Below are 13,756 nucleotides of genomic sequence, written 5' to 3'. Positions count from 1 at the left end.
TTCGCACAGCTTCTACACAGCTTCACAGGATTTTCCTAGGAGAGCCACGTCTTTCTCTGTGATTCCCCACTCAGCCATTTACAGAGGTAAGACAACTGGAGCAAGACAGCCTCCACCATGCCTTATTCAGCAGGGCTGTTTGTTACTCCAGACATCCTGCACTGCTTTCTTCCTGACTCACGTTCTCATGCATCACCAGGCACTGCTGTAACACATGCTCCCCTTTCAAATTCCTGACCTACTCTTAAAAAATTCAACTAAAACATAATTTGAATATAGCTATAAAAAATAAATTCAAGGCTTCAGAAGCTGTTTTGACTAATACTGTTAGCCAAGGGTATGGCTATTTTCAGGAACATAAACATAACTCCTTCCTTTGTGGCTGGAAGGCAACCATACAGCAGCTGGTTAGTCCCCAGCAGCCGATGGACATCACAGCCATGAAAGCCTTCCCAAATTCACAGAAAGTGTGACATCTTGCACATGAAAAGGCAAAAGACACACATAAAACCATAGGTCCCCAAATGGCCAGGAGCCTGCTATGTTAACATTAACACCAGCGCTTTCCTAGGCAATTGGACTGTTATGCACCAGAAAATCAAATCCTCCCAGTTAATTTATCCAGACTTTTCAATTCCATGATCTGCCTACAGGTTTAATCTGGAATGTGAAACCAAGATACCTCAGCTGGGTAACATCTCACAGCTCAGCAGTCAATCTCTGCACTTCATGAAAAGTAAAAAACCATTCAGCTGTATCATTACCAAAGAGGACACAAGGGAAGAAAACTTTCTGTCCCCTGAAGAGGTACCCTGAAGCCATGGGCTAAGTTAAATATTATCCCTAAATATTTATATAAATAATATCCCTAAATGTAACAAACAGAATGGTGCTTCCCAACAAGTCTTGGGATCACCAAAATGCCCAACACCTAAATCTGCAGTAGGAATTCTGAATTAGAAGGTGACTCCTGCTTCTTCCCTGAAACCACATAAAAGCTCCAGCAGAATATAGAGGCAAAGAAGAAGAGATTGGGAGGTGCAGGAAGAGAAGGGTAAAGGGAAAAGGGTAAGGAGCATGTCAAAAGGGCTGGGAATTCGTGATCCTCTTTGGCCCCCTGTATAGCACATCCCAAGTTTTCCAAGCTGTCACATGCTGAGTTGAGCCCTGTTAGTGTTTGGCTAAGGCATATCTTTGTCCTGCTGTGCTATGTTAGAGCAGCTGCAATTTGCCTTTTTATAGCTTGTGGTAACTGATAGCAGTGAAATGAATTTAGGAAATGTGTGGATTGGATCTTCCATATCAGTGATTTCAGACTATTTGGTAAACACAGAAGTGACATCCAGTGATGTATGCCTGCTGTTAAAAAAAAAAAAATCTCCTTTGGTGAATCAACATTCGAATTAAATAATTTTCTATTGAAGAACAATTTTGGATAGAATAAAATGATTATACACAGTGGTTTTACAGGGTCATTTTAATTTGAAAGCAAAAATTCCCTCCATAAAAAACATACAAAAATTGGGTGCTGCAGAATGTTAACAATGACACCAGTGAATCCAAATAAATTCAGCTATTGCAATAAAAGTCAATGGTGGGACTCAGCAGCATCATGGTAGAACAAGGAACTGAGGTCTCCCAGGAAAACTTCTTTTTATAGACAGCAAAAGCCAGAGAGTTGGTATTTTGACTCTCCATAAAGCAAGAAAATATATTTCTGCTCAGATATTGAGCATGCTTTCAATTTGATTCAGCTGGATTTACACAAATTGCCCCGTGTTCTAACAGGGATTCTGTATTTTGATACAAAATATCACTTTGCACTGATGAACTTTTTACCTCTGTAAAATGATAAATCCTCCTACAGTACACTTCAGAAACAGAGTTACTGCCTTACCCCAATAGAAAGTTCCTCCGACAGCCTAAGTCCTTGCTCAATATTTCTGGAAGAGCTGTAACTATTTTACAAGTAACACTGATTAATCTTGCAGTATAATTTGCAAGTGACATTTACAAGGGAATATTGTGTAGGGATATCTGGGAGGGATATTGTGTTCAGGCTTTTCCTGCTTGCCTGCCTACCCTCCTGGAACAAACAGCACTGCTTCATTTTCCTTCCGTATTTTACAAAGTTAAAGTAAACACTGTGATCACACTGTTTACTTTAATTTCCTGCAGTGTGCCAGCAAAGCAGCAAATTGGCAGTCAGCAATCAAGAAGCAGCCAGCATTTGAAACAGCAGAGCTGCTTAGGAAAGCATCACTGATGCCAACTCATTTTCCCCTTTGTTTTAAAAATAAAATATTGGCTTCTATGAAGTTTTACTTCTACCCTTATCTTTTCAAAAGGATCAAAAATTTTGTTAGTTTCCTTTAATTTTCTTTCAGAAGAAAGCTGGAATTATGAACAACACCTAATTTATATGTCCAACTCTTCTTACATAAATGGCAAATATGTACTATTTATCTGTAAAAAATCCGTGGCATTTTTGCATGAGAGGAAGTTAACTTGTCTATAAATCAGTTGTTTCTGGGTATATCTTTATTTTTTTTTTTTGCCAAGAGCTTTAGCCCATGTTATTTCAATTATGTGTATGATATTGTGAAGCTAAAGCCTTGTGCATTACAAGCAGAATACACATCTGCCCAAGAACAGTCCTAAAAAGCAAATAGATGTACTATCAGAGGTCATTCTCTCTTATTTAATACTACATAAAGCAAGGAATATAAATACAAAAGAAAAGGTAAGGAGACTGGGATAGTATTTTGTACCTCAGAGGTGTAAAACTTGACAAGGTGACTCATTTATGGCTTTCTGGAAGATACTGTACAGAGGGAATTTATTGCTCTGTAAGTTATAATTCTGATACATAAAAGAGGCCAGATACCACAATCAGTTATTCTCCTGACTATGTACATTCCTGCATATATTCTTGCTGAAGACAATGAGATTATGAAGAGGATTAGCTTTTTGTTAGAGTGGCCAAAGTATGCCTTCAGAAAGTCCAAAACATGACCTAATTTAAAGTGGTTGAAACCTTATGGGAAAGATTGTAAAAGGATAATTATTTTAAAAGCCATGACTTTGACACCAGGAAATTAAATTCATATCTATGTGTCTTTATCTATACACAGCAAATCCAATAATCTTGAGCTCTCTGCAGTCACTTAGCCAGCTGGCAAAGGGAGCAAAGTCAAAACTAACAAACCCCATTCCTAAGGTATGTTGACATCAGTGATTCATGATTCATCAATAATGGTGCTAGGAAATAAATGTAAGAGGACATTATTGCCTTTTGCAGCACAGAAAACTCAAGGGAAAATGTCTAAGTGTGTCACAGTGAAAAGACAGGGCCAGCAAAGAAATAACTTTTACAAGTATTTAAGAGGTGTTACAAGCAAGTAGAGGTAGAGAAACAAATGTAAACCTTTCACTGTAAGAATGTACCTATAAATAAAAATGAAGAGTTTCTCAGCCATGAAAGCTTAAGAGGACTAACCTGAAAACTAAGATTTTCTGTTCAACATGTTTATAAGGAGGAAGAATTTGAATTGCTTGTTTCAGAATAAAGTCTCAAAACAATGACTGATCTGGTTTAATTGACTACCAAGAAAACCACAATGAAGAAGTTGGTTCTACATTATGCAAAATTACTAATGTTGTTGACAGTAATTATGACTCTCACAGCCTATCTAAATAACAAAAAGGGCAAATATATAAACATAATGTACTACATAGGCTCTTTTGAAAATGCCTGTATTAGCACATAATTGATGATCTCCTTTGAAGGTGACTGCACTATCATTGTGAAAGCCTAAGATTATTAACTGAATAAAAATGGGTAGCTTTCTCTAGAACAGCACACACACCTGCTGCTTTTGCCACACAGAGCAGCAAGATCTCATACATCATTTAACAACTGAGGCTTTGCTTTACGTCTTCACAGCTTTAAACTATTCATGATAGGGTGTAGCCTACATTTCTAGTCCTTTATAGAACCTACCCAATTAAAATTCTGGTTAATTTTTTATGCTATTAGAGGACTACTGCACAATATTAGTAATGCACTGTGTTTCATACTGCCCTAGAGAAAAGTTGTTTCTCTTTCAGGGCCAGCAGCCACACCGTTCTGATATAAGCTTTGCTGGAGGGTAAGTGGCTTTGGTGGCTGTTGAGGTATTTTACCAGAGAAAATGTTGGTCTCCAGACATGAGACTTGCTTCAAACCATTGCCACTTGACTGCAATGCACCACAAGTACATCTAGTATCTTGTTTGCCTGGACCGACTTTGGAAATTTTATTTAAAAGACCGAGTTTTCAAACACTGAGTATAATTCTTAATAAACAATTAATGGATTTACAAGATTTGTGAATGCATATTTCATTACAATGAATTTTCTTTAAGTACTCAATGTTTTTTATGAAATTTGAATGTAGATTTCTCTAAGAAAATGCAGGTAAAAGGGAAAGTAATAAAAAGGTATTTTATGAGAAAAAAAAAGCATGGAAAGCAAGATAAATCTGTCCTCACAAATTTAGATTTAATAACATTATAATAGGTGCATATATAATGGATGGGTTTAAGAACATCAATCATGGCAGTGAGAACAACAGGTACCCTTACTGCAAATTTAATTGATTATTCATAATTGCAGACTTTCTAGAGCAGTACAGACAATGTAGTGGGTACCAGATGATGCCAGGTAAGTAAATACTAGCTTGATTTATAACAGGCAGTATTGTTAAAATTGACTTGTTTTTCTTCTTTCTCTGCATTATTCACAAGTTTAGGCCCTTGACTCTGCAAACATGATGTGCACTTATTATTCAAACCAGCTGACTTTCATGGTGCTACAAGTGAACTAGTGCAAGAACAAAACCAGTTTTGTGAAGGCCATTTCTTACTTTCCTTTGTCCGGCTTGATAGACAAATAATGATTTACCTATCACAGCAAGGTTAGCATTAAATTAAAGCAATTTATTTAGAAACTACATGAAACTTGATGCAAAAGAGACTGACAGAACAGTGTTTGTTCAGACTTTAGAAGGGAAGGCAAAGGGCAAATAATAATGCTGCCTACTCTACTCTGCCATGGGAGGTCATGAGGGCTTATGGAGGAGATGAAGCTAAACTATTATTAGACATGTACAGTGGTAAGTGCACATGGGAAGGAAAACTTACAAGCTGCAACCAGAGAAACCTCAACCAGTTATCAGAAAAAAACATTTCCACAATTGGTCAGACACTGAAACAAGGGCCCAGAGAGGTGCAGGTTTCATCCTTGGAGATACTCAAAACTCAGCTGGCTGAAGCCCTAAACTACCTGGTCTAACCTGCTCTGAGTGGGGAGCTGGACCAGATGACCTACAGAAGTCTCTTCCAAACTAAATTATTCTATGATTTTGTGATTCCTCATTTTTTGTTATTTTATACATCTATATTTCTCTTTAAACGTTCCCACCTTATAAACAAAAAAAGAAGGCCTTAGAAAAAAGGCTTTTGCATTCTAAATCTTCTTAAACAAACATACTTCCAAGCACAGCACGGCAAATAAGCTACAAAACTCCAAAATACCCATGGGCTGCTTTCCTACACATACCAAACCAAAGAGTTACTGCTAAGTAGTAACTGCTAAATTTCCCAAGATGCTTGAAACACAAAAAGTGACCTGGTAAATGGCAACTTCTCCTAACTACTTCTCAGGATACTGAAAACTGACAAGATTCATTTCAGCCTGTCTGCAGCTGGACATAGTGATACCTAACAGTGAAAATAAATATTAGAGCTATTCATAGTGGAAGAAAACTCAAATATGAAGGTGGAAGGGAAAATATCCTTTTCTTTAGATGAAAGACAGAGTCATCCTAAAGTAGATTGCTTAATAAGATTTCTGGCATATTTCTCCATAGCAGAGAAACCAGCACTGTCGTGCCTCTGTGGCATGCACACCTCCCTGTTTTCCCAGAGCAGCCCAGGGGCTGTTACCTGATGGTGATCAGCTGCTGGGAGGAGTGGGCAAGTGCTGTGTGTGTGAGGCAGGGAGCTGAGGGCTGTGCAGTAGCCACCACACCAGCCTTAACTTCAGAAATCCTGAGCCACAAGGGAAATTACCGAAGGTAAAGCAGCAAAGATTAGTTAGCAGCTCCCATGGAAAAGAAAAGCTGGAAAACAGGTTCATACTCAACTGAGACACATGGCAAGCTATATCAAAACACCAAGCTGAGCATAATTTGTACAATTTCTCAGAAAATATTAAAATTTTTGGCTTTGAAGACATCTTAGTGTAGGATACTGCTGTGACATAAAGTTTAATCCGTGAGCTAGTGGGCTCTTGAGTAAGTTTTTCAAGTGAGCACATAAAGAAATGTATAGGTAAAATCTGTTTACCTTTACAGACTGTTATGCCATTTCCTGTGTATCCTTGGGAGCAGTAGCAGCCTGTTGTCCCACCCTGAACTTCACACCTGGCATCTTTGTGGCATGTCATGTTGCAGCTTGGAGAGGTGCAGCCATAGTCCAGCAGACTGGAAATCAAAACTGGAGCAAAGGAAAATCAGATTTGTTTCATTATCTAAAACCTTTATTCTGAGCACTAAAATGAGATCTGGGCCAAAGGTTTCCACAAAATGGGTGTATTCTAGTAAACATCATCACAGACTCTGTTGTACTGCAGGATAGGGCAAGGGCCACCGGCTACAGGGGCATTTTTGGTAGAACAGCAGACACCACAGATAAACAACTCAAATGTGTTCTCAACCAGTATAAAATTGGTAAATAGCACAGAAGTCACTCAGTGATAGGGGGAAAACATTTCAAAGCTCTCTAGTAGTTTCCAGTAAAGCCCAGACATTTATTTGCTCTCTGAATTATGTATGGAGTGAAATCCAAACTGCCCTACATGTCTGAGAGAAAAATACCAAAGAGGGTTCCCCTGATCACACCTTTTATTCTTATAAGCACTCCCATACTTCTGAAGCTAACACATAGGCATGGTTTGGTAGATTAAGATGAAATATCACATATTTACGTCATTATGCTAGCAGGGTTTAAAAGTTATTTACGGTGTGTCAAATTATTTAACTTTAATCTCTCAGAACGCCATAACTACTTTCCCATTGTATGAATGCATATGGTTTTCAACATAAAGAAAAAAAGGAATCTCTTCTTTTGAGAAAACTTACAGATCACTATCACACACACCCTACAATAGGTAGATATAAGGCATTTAGCTCAGAAAGGAAAGGAAGTTTTTTTACTTTATAGTTTACAAATTATTAGCGGGACATAGTGAAAGTTGCAGAACACAAAGATCCTTCTGGGTGCTGTCTTTCCCTGTAGTTCTGCTTTTTCCTACCTAAATGTCCTTCTGGATATTTGCTAGCCTAGTGTCACAGTTGCATTGCTGGATGAAATCTCACGGAGATGCTGTTTTCTTGGAAAAATTAAGACTTCACAAAAAATTCAAAAGATTTAAAATTACACACAATATTTAAATATTTATATATATAATCCAAGTCAATTTAGATATCAACAAATTTCACATTTTCTCTGTGTTTCTGAGAGGAGAGACTGTCTTTCACAGGGATTAAAACAGAAACCTGTTGATTCTGTTGTCATTTTACTGTTTTCAGCATGTGAAATCTAAAAATTTCCCAAGCAGATGGAGAGAGAGAGAAGGAAAAAAATGTACAAAAAATGCACAGAAACTCACAATATTTATGGTTTTTTTTTCAGTACCAAAACCACAGTGAGATAAGGACTGGTGTTTTGGGTTTGGTTGTGGGATGATCCTAACCATGCAATTACCAAATCCAACAGCAGCACTGACCAAAGCTACAGGGATTTCCAGTCCTGTGCACCCAGCAGGTTTCAACCATCCCCAGTATAATAATTTCTCCTTGTCAGATCCCACTCCCTTCTCGCCTGGCACACACTCCCCAGAGACAGAGCTTTCACCTACCTAGGAATGGAAGCAGTTTCATTGGTGATGCTGTTGCTGTGCAGTGCCTGTTGCAGAGCCCCTGTGTCAGAGAAGAAAACTCCCTGCTTTAAAATATATGACCATGTGCAAAATACGCACATATGACTGAGGGGAGAGCGATGTCCCAGTACAGGCACAGCCCTGGCTCTGCCCTTTGTCCCAACCTCACGCTTCCAAAAGTTCCTGAGGCTCTCAGACAGGACAGGAAGGGTCAGGAGGGGCTGAGGAGCTGGTCTTCTGGCAAGTAGGAAAGCAGTGAGAAAGCAAAAGGGAAACAAGAGGCTGCGTCTGGCAGAGGATATCAGAGAGGATTCCGGGGTGAGGAGGTTAGAGGAGCATGGAGCTGTTTGGGAGAGTGGCAGGGGCAGGGTGAAGCTGGCAGGGGTGACTGCAGCCTGCTGGCAGTACAGGAGCAGCAGGTGGAGCAGATGAGGGAGGGTGAGGAAGAGGTGGGGGAGAATGGTGACTGCTTGGTGTTTACGAGCTCAGAGGTAACGGTCTACATGCTTCCTTCCACCTTTTCCTGCTGACACGAGTACATGTGAGCCCTGAGATTCTTTCTGTTTGGAATCAATCTTAGCTGACTGCTGTGGTTCTTACTGCTTTCTTCAGTTTTGAGATGGATCTTCACTGCAGTCAAGCAATGTTGCTTTAAGGGTAATGGGATGTAAGGGAGGTACAGGAAATCGCTGAACTCCGCTTTGTGAGGAAAACAAAGACATAGGCAGGGAGGAAAGAGGCAGGAAACTCAGGAACTGAAGGAGACCAAATTTCTAAGAGTTCATGGGTTGTGTAATAAGATATGTTCAATACAGCATTTGGCATGTCTTTGTGTTTAACTCCAGAGCAGCTCTATTCTCATTACAGCATCCTGAAGAGACTTCAGCATGTACTTGTATCAGGCATTGATATGCCAATATTTTCTCTAATCTTGCCAGGGACAATGTGCCTACAGTAATTTCCCAGCTTTCTGGAGATGATGACTCTCATGTTGAAGCACTGTAAAACTGAAGCAATGACGTGTGCCTGTCCTTATAGATGCAACCTGAGGGATGTGCACCAACAGCCATGCTGCTGGGAGAATGGAGAATCTCTCAGAGGTAAATAAAACACGAGAGGCTGGGGAAGGTCACTGTGACAAAATACATCCTGTCTGACTAGAGGCTGGCACTTTGGTAGGTACCTGATGGGAGAGCATCAGTCTGCTCTTGGGAATTATCTCTAGATCTGGCAACATTTTTTTCAAAAATTTTGGGAACTATTTGCTCACCCCCATTTTCCAGCCTCATGATCACTGCTGGCTGGAGTTCAGTGGGTAAAGCTCTACTCAGGCCAGGGAGGTGTGAGGCATGTAGGAATAGCACGTCGGTGTCTGCTTGGCACAAAATACTTCTGGAGCACCTTGGTAAATAGAGAGGAAGCTCCAGGAACCGGATGTTAATTTCTGATGAACTGCAGAATAATGAACAAAGGGTCCAGGTGTAGGAAGACATTTTCCCTCCTGTTTGACTTTGTGATGGGGGAAGGACTTAAAGGGCATGAGAGGAAGGGACTAGGAATTTGTTTGTTTTCTTAAGGTTTTCCCATAATCTAATGCATAGAGCCACAGAGGAACACAAAATCAGATGACCTGAGGATAGCTTTGATCTGCACGTCCTGTCCTGTTCCTTGTGCTGGCATGTACTGTAAGCTCAGCTGGTCTGTACTAACTTACAATTATAAACCTATAATGCAGAAAATAAATGTTATTGTTCTGTGTCTTATTACCCCCCAAAATCAAGCTAAAAGATTTTGACAGGAAGTGAGAGAACAAGAAGTTACAACCTAAGATTCAGGCCTTAAGAGCTGGAAACACATTTTTACCACTCAGGGATGTACATTTCAATTTTGTCTAGACACCAGCATTCTGCAAGGAGTGTCCAGATGGACTGTTTGGAGAGCAATATCATAACCCCAGTGATAGTAAATTTATAGTAAAAAACTTTAACTCCTTTTCTAATTAAAGGTCTAAGGATACAGGAGAAATTGTGGATGACTCAGAAAGATACCCCATAATCTTACTACTGGGAGATGAATGCCTCCTTTTCTTCTTGCTAAAAAGGCACGTGATGGCACCTTTTCACTGGTCAGTGATTCAGCCCTGCAAGGGGGACTGTGCCAAGCAGGTGAGGATGTTTCCATCAGGAATGGGGCTGCTGAGCAGCTCAGTGCACTCACAGGTACCTGGGTGACGTGGAAGAAGGGCACAGGTCCAGCTGGCCAGGGCTGACGCTGTGGCTGGCACTGGGTGAGCAGGCAGCTCATAAAGAAGAAAGATGAGGAAGAACAGAGCAAGGACAGGAGAAGGTAGGCTAGGTCAAGAGCAACTCGGTGATAAAAGGAGCTTCGATCAGATTTAGAAGGCAATAGGGAGACAGTGAAGAAGAGGGATTTAGGAATATCTTAATGAGATCTCAATACTGGGAGCAGTGGATTACTTTTGCATTACACTGCTTTAAAAACTGGCTAATGTGAGTGTCATTTAGAGGCTGAAGACAGCAAGGTCACAATAGGAATGGATGTGGAGAAGGATGGACTTGACAAAGATTTTATGGGGAGAACGAGGAGGAAAGAAGAGATTTCTGAGACATTTTGGAGATTAAACCAGAAGGATTTACTGATAATATCTATTGGCATACAGGGACAGGAGTTAAACAAGTGGAGATGAGCAAGTGAACACATGAAAAGGAGACACTTTCAAATTTGTGCTGTCAAAAATTTCAAAAAATGCTGAGAAAAAAATATTGAGGTGTCACAAATCTGAAGTATTGATGGGTACCTGTCTTTATAGGCAGGGAAGAGGGACATGCACAAATGTGCACATTCCTGAAAGAGTGGAGAATAGGTCTAAGCTAAATAAAACGGGTACAAGAATGTGGAATGCCAGTAGTGCAGAATCCATCATTAAGAAACATTAGAAATAAATGGTTTGTGGAAATATTTCACAAGTAAGTCTTTCCATTCTTATCCGTGGAGAGCAAAGCCCCAGTTCTATACTTAACTGTGTTACTCATTTTATAAATGGGCTCATTTATCTTTGCAAGACTGAGTTAGGAAGGCATAAGTAAATGAATATACACAGGTTAACATGCTTGACTTTAAACCACACATTTCTGATTACTGATCACTGTGTTTGTACTGATCTACATGCGACTGTAGAATTCTCAAGCTGTTGTTTTTTTGCTGGTGAACTGATGGGAAGACATCAGCCTGCTTTTATAAATTATTGGGTACTTTCCAAGCTTTGTATCATGAAAAAAACCTATTTATTCTTATCCTTGTTTTAAAGGTAATTGGAATGCTGATTTTGCAGACAATGCTGTGAAAATAACAGGCACAGCTGATGGCTTTCTAGAGCTCAATCGTATGTAGCTTTCAAAAGATAAATGTAGATAAATACAGACCACTGCCTTCATTCCAGAAACTGCCTATAGTGCCAACAAAGGAGCAAAAACTGAACAGAGCTAGCATTAGGTGTGGCTTTTAAAATGAGCAGAAGCATGATCTGCTGTATTAAAGATTTTGTTTGGTGTGATCAAATTTGGACTACTAGCTGAATATACAAGAAAGAATCTCACCAAACTTGCAGTTTGCCATAGGTTGTAGATCCCACTTTCAGACCACAACAGGTCATGCTCAAAGGAGATGGTGAGAGGGTGTATCAGATTGAGAGATCCTGAATGCCCCAGGTATTGTTTATAAATCCTCACCCTCCTTGGTGTTGAGATCTGTGCATTTTCAGCACCCTCAAATGCCAGTACCTAACCCATCACAGTCTGCTCCATCATAACCCACCCTGTATGTGCAGAACAGCCAAAGGCATGTGCATGCAACACAAGCATTTATCTCTATCACATAAGTACATGCGTGTATCAGTTAATGAATTGGTATAATAAATATTTAAAGCAAATAATAAAATTATGATAATTATGATCGTGATCTTTCATGCTTTGCTTTTTATTTTTTGACTAATGACTGTTGAGTCACCCTGTTTCCTGCCAAAAAGAAAATATGATGTAAACAGACAGAGGATGAACAAATGCACTGTATAAAGCTTTTTCTCTGATGCTTACTGTGGTTTTTTTTTATATCAAATTTATTTATTGGTTTCAAATCACTATCCTATCACTTCAAAAATTTAGATGGTCTTTATAATACTTCAGAAATGTTTCATTTATCTTTGTCACTAGGACAATTATAGGGTTTTTTCTTCTAGTCACGGAAATCTGGATACAATTGAAAATGTACTTAAATGTCAGATAAAAATAATGAATTTCCATTATTGGTTAAAATTATTTTCAAATAAAAAAATCCATGGAAAGTATTTTTCAAACACAGGCCACTCAATCACAGGGCAGCCTGTCTCAGAGGGCTCTAGCTGAAAAGTAGTGTCAGCATCTGTTTTATAACTGTCTCACCTCACCTTCCTGTCTGAGTGCTTTACAAATCCTTATCATTTTATGTGCAAACATCATATTCCATCTGAGCATACAGGGCTGAATAGATCTCTTGGGATGATGTAACTCTAGGCAATTCTGAAGCAATAAACACACAAACTCACATAAACATATGCATGCACACATCCTCCTAAATCTGCGTAGCTATGTCCATCTGAAGGAAATGGCACATTTCAGTGCTCAGAGCCAGTTCCTTTCTTCTCTTTGTTTTACCTTGGATGAAGTCATGAAATAAAGGAATTTAAAGTGAATGCAATGTTTCTGAAAGCCAGATTAACTGCCCTGAAATTGGGCTCTGTTTCTGCATCTGCTATAATACAGCGGAGATGTACAGATTGAGTATAAAGTTCCCCACAGCTAAAAGGGATAAAGTAATTCAGTTTCCATGTCTGTTTGTGTTCTCCTGGTCATGCTACAGTGAAATTGTAACAATAGTCTCATTTCTGCAGGAGAAATAGAGTGAACTCCATGAATAATTACACCAATGAAATGCCAGACTACCAGTTTCTTTTAATACACTCATTTTATCCCAGAGCAGCAGAAGCAAAGAGCTCTCACATGTGAACCACCAGGTGACCAGACTGGGTCCTACAGGCCCATGATTCCTTCTTTGTGTTTTTCACATGGGAGAAGAGTTCTGGCACTTCTTGTTTGCCTGCCACAGAGTCCCAGAGTGGCAGTCCCTGTCCTGGCCTGTCTGGGTGTTTATCCTCCCAGTGCTACAGTCAATCTATCAGCAGAGCAATATCCCACAAAAGCCATCTTTAATTTTTTGTCTTCAGGTAGCACTCTGAAAACTGGTTAAATTATGACGTAGGTTTGGGGTCTTACCAATTAACTTCAATGTCTATTGAAGAATGACATGATCCTAAGCAAGGATATTGGGATTTGGTCCTGCATTCCCAGGAACCTTGATGTGCCATGGGGGTGTATCTTGCAGAAATGAAGGTCAAACAATTTGTGGAGGAGGTGTGACCAGCTACATATGGCCACAGGAATGGACAGAACTGTGGGAAGAATGAAATATGCACAATACTGGAAAAGAAGATGCTCTTTTCCATCCTCTCAGTCCCTCACAAATCCAGATGCCCTGGATAACAGTTCATAAAAGTTCTGGCTCTCTGCTGCTGCCGTGTTCTGCCTCACTTCTCACAGTCCTGCCAAGGCCAGAGCCCTCTTCCCCCTGCCCTCTTTCCTTCCTTACCCCTTCATCCTTTCTCCCAGTGACTCCTCAAGAATTTGTGCATTTCCTATCTGAGAACTCTAGCAGAAGGAAA

At 39.8% G+C, this 13,756-nt stretch overlaps 1 protein-coding gene across 3 annotated transcripts in view; it reads right to left on the bottom strand.

Annotated features, from left to right (window-relative positions):
• Window positions 1–8,287, bottom strand: part of ADGRL4 (adhesion G protein-coupled receptor L4) — a 72,370-nt gene extending 64,083 nt beyond the window's left edge. For 2 of the 3 annotated variants that reach the window (XM_071436431.1, XM_071436433.1), the window contains exons 1-2: window positions 7,963–8,287; window positions 6,390–6,539 (exon numbers count right to left, since the gene is read on the bottom strand). In XM_071436431.1, coding sequence (XP_071292532.1) covers window positions 6,390–6,539; window positions 7,963–7,984 — 172 coding nt within the window. In that variant the 5' untranslated portion in view covers window positions 7,985–8,287. The remainder of the gene's footprint in view (window positions 1–6,389; window positions 6,540–7,962) is intronic. The other variant, XM_071436432.1, reaches the window with a different exon arrangement.
• Window positions 8,288–13,756: the final 5,469 nt, after the last annotated feature.

This window comes from Agelaius tricolor, unplaced genomic scaffold, assembly GCF_023055355.1.
Source record: "Agelaius tricolor isolate 1412-34295 unplaced genomic scaffold, bAgeTri1.0.p SCAF_11, whole genome shotgun sequence".
Classification (NCBI taxonomy): Eukaryota; Metazoa; Chordata; class Aves; order Passeriformes; family Icteridae; genus Agelaius; species Agelaius tricolor.
Note: the sequence above shows the minus strand (reverse complement) of the source record. Positions and strands in the feature narration are given on the sequence as shown.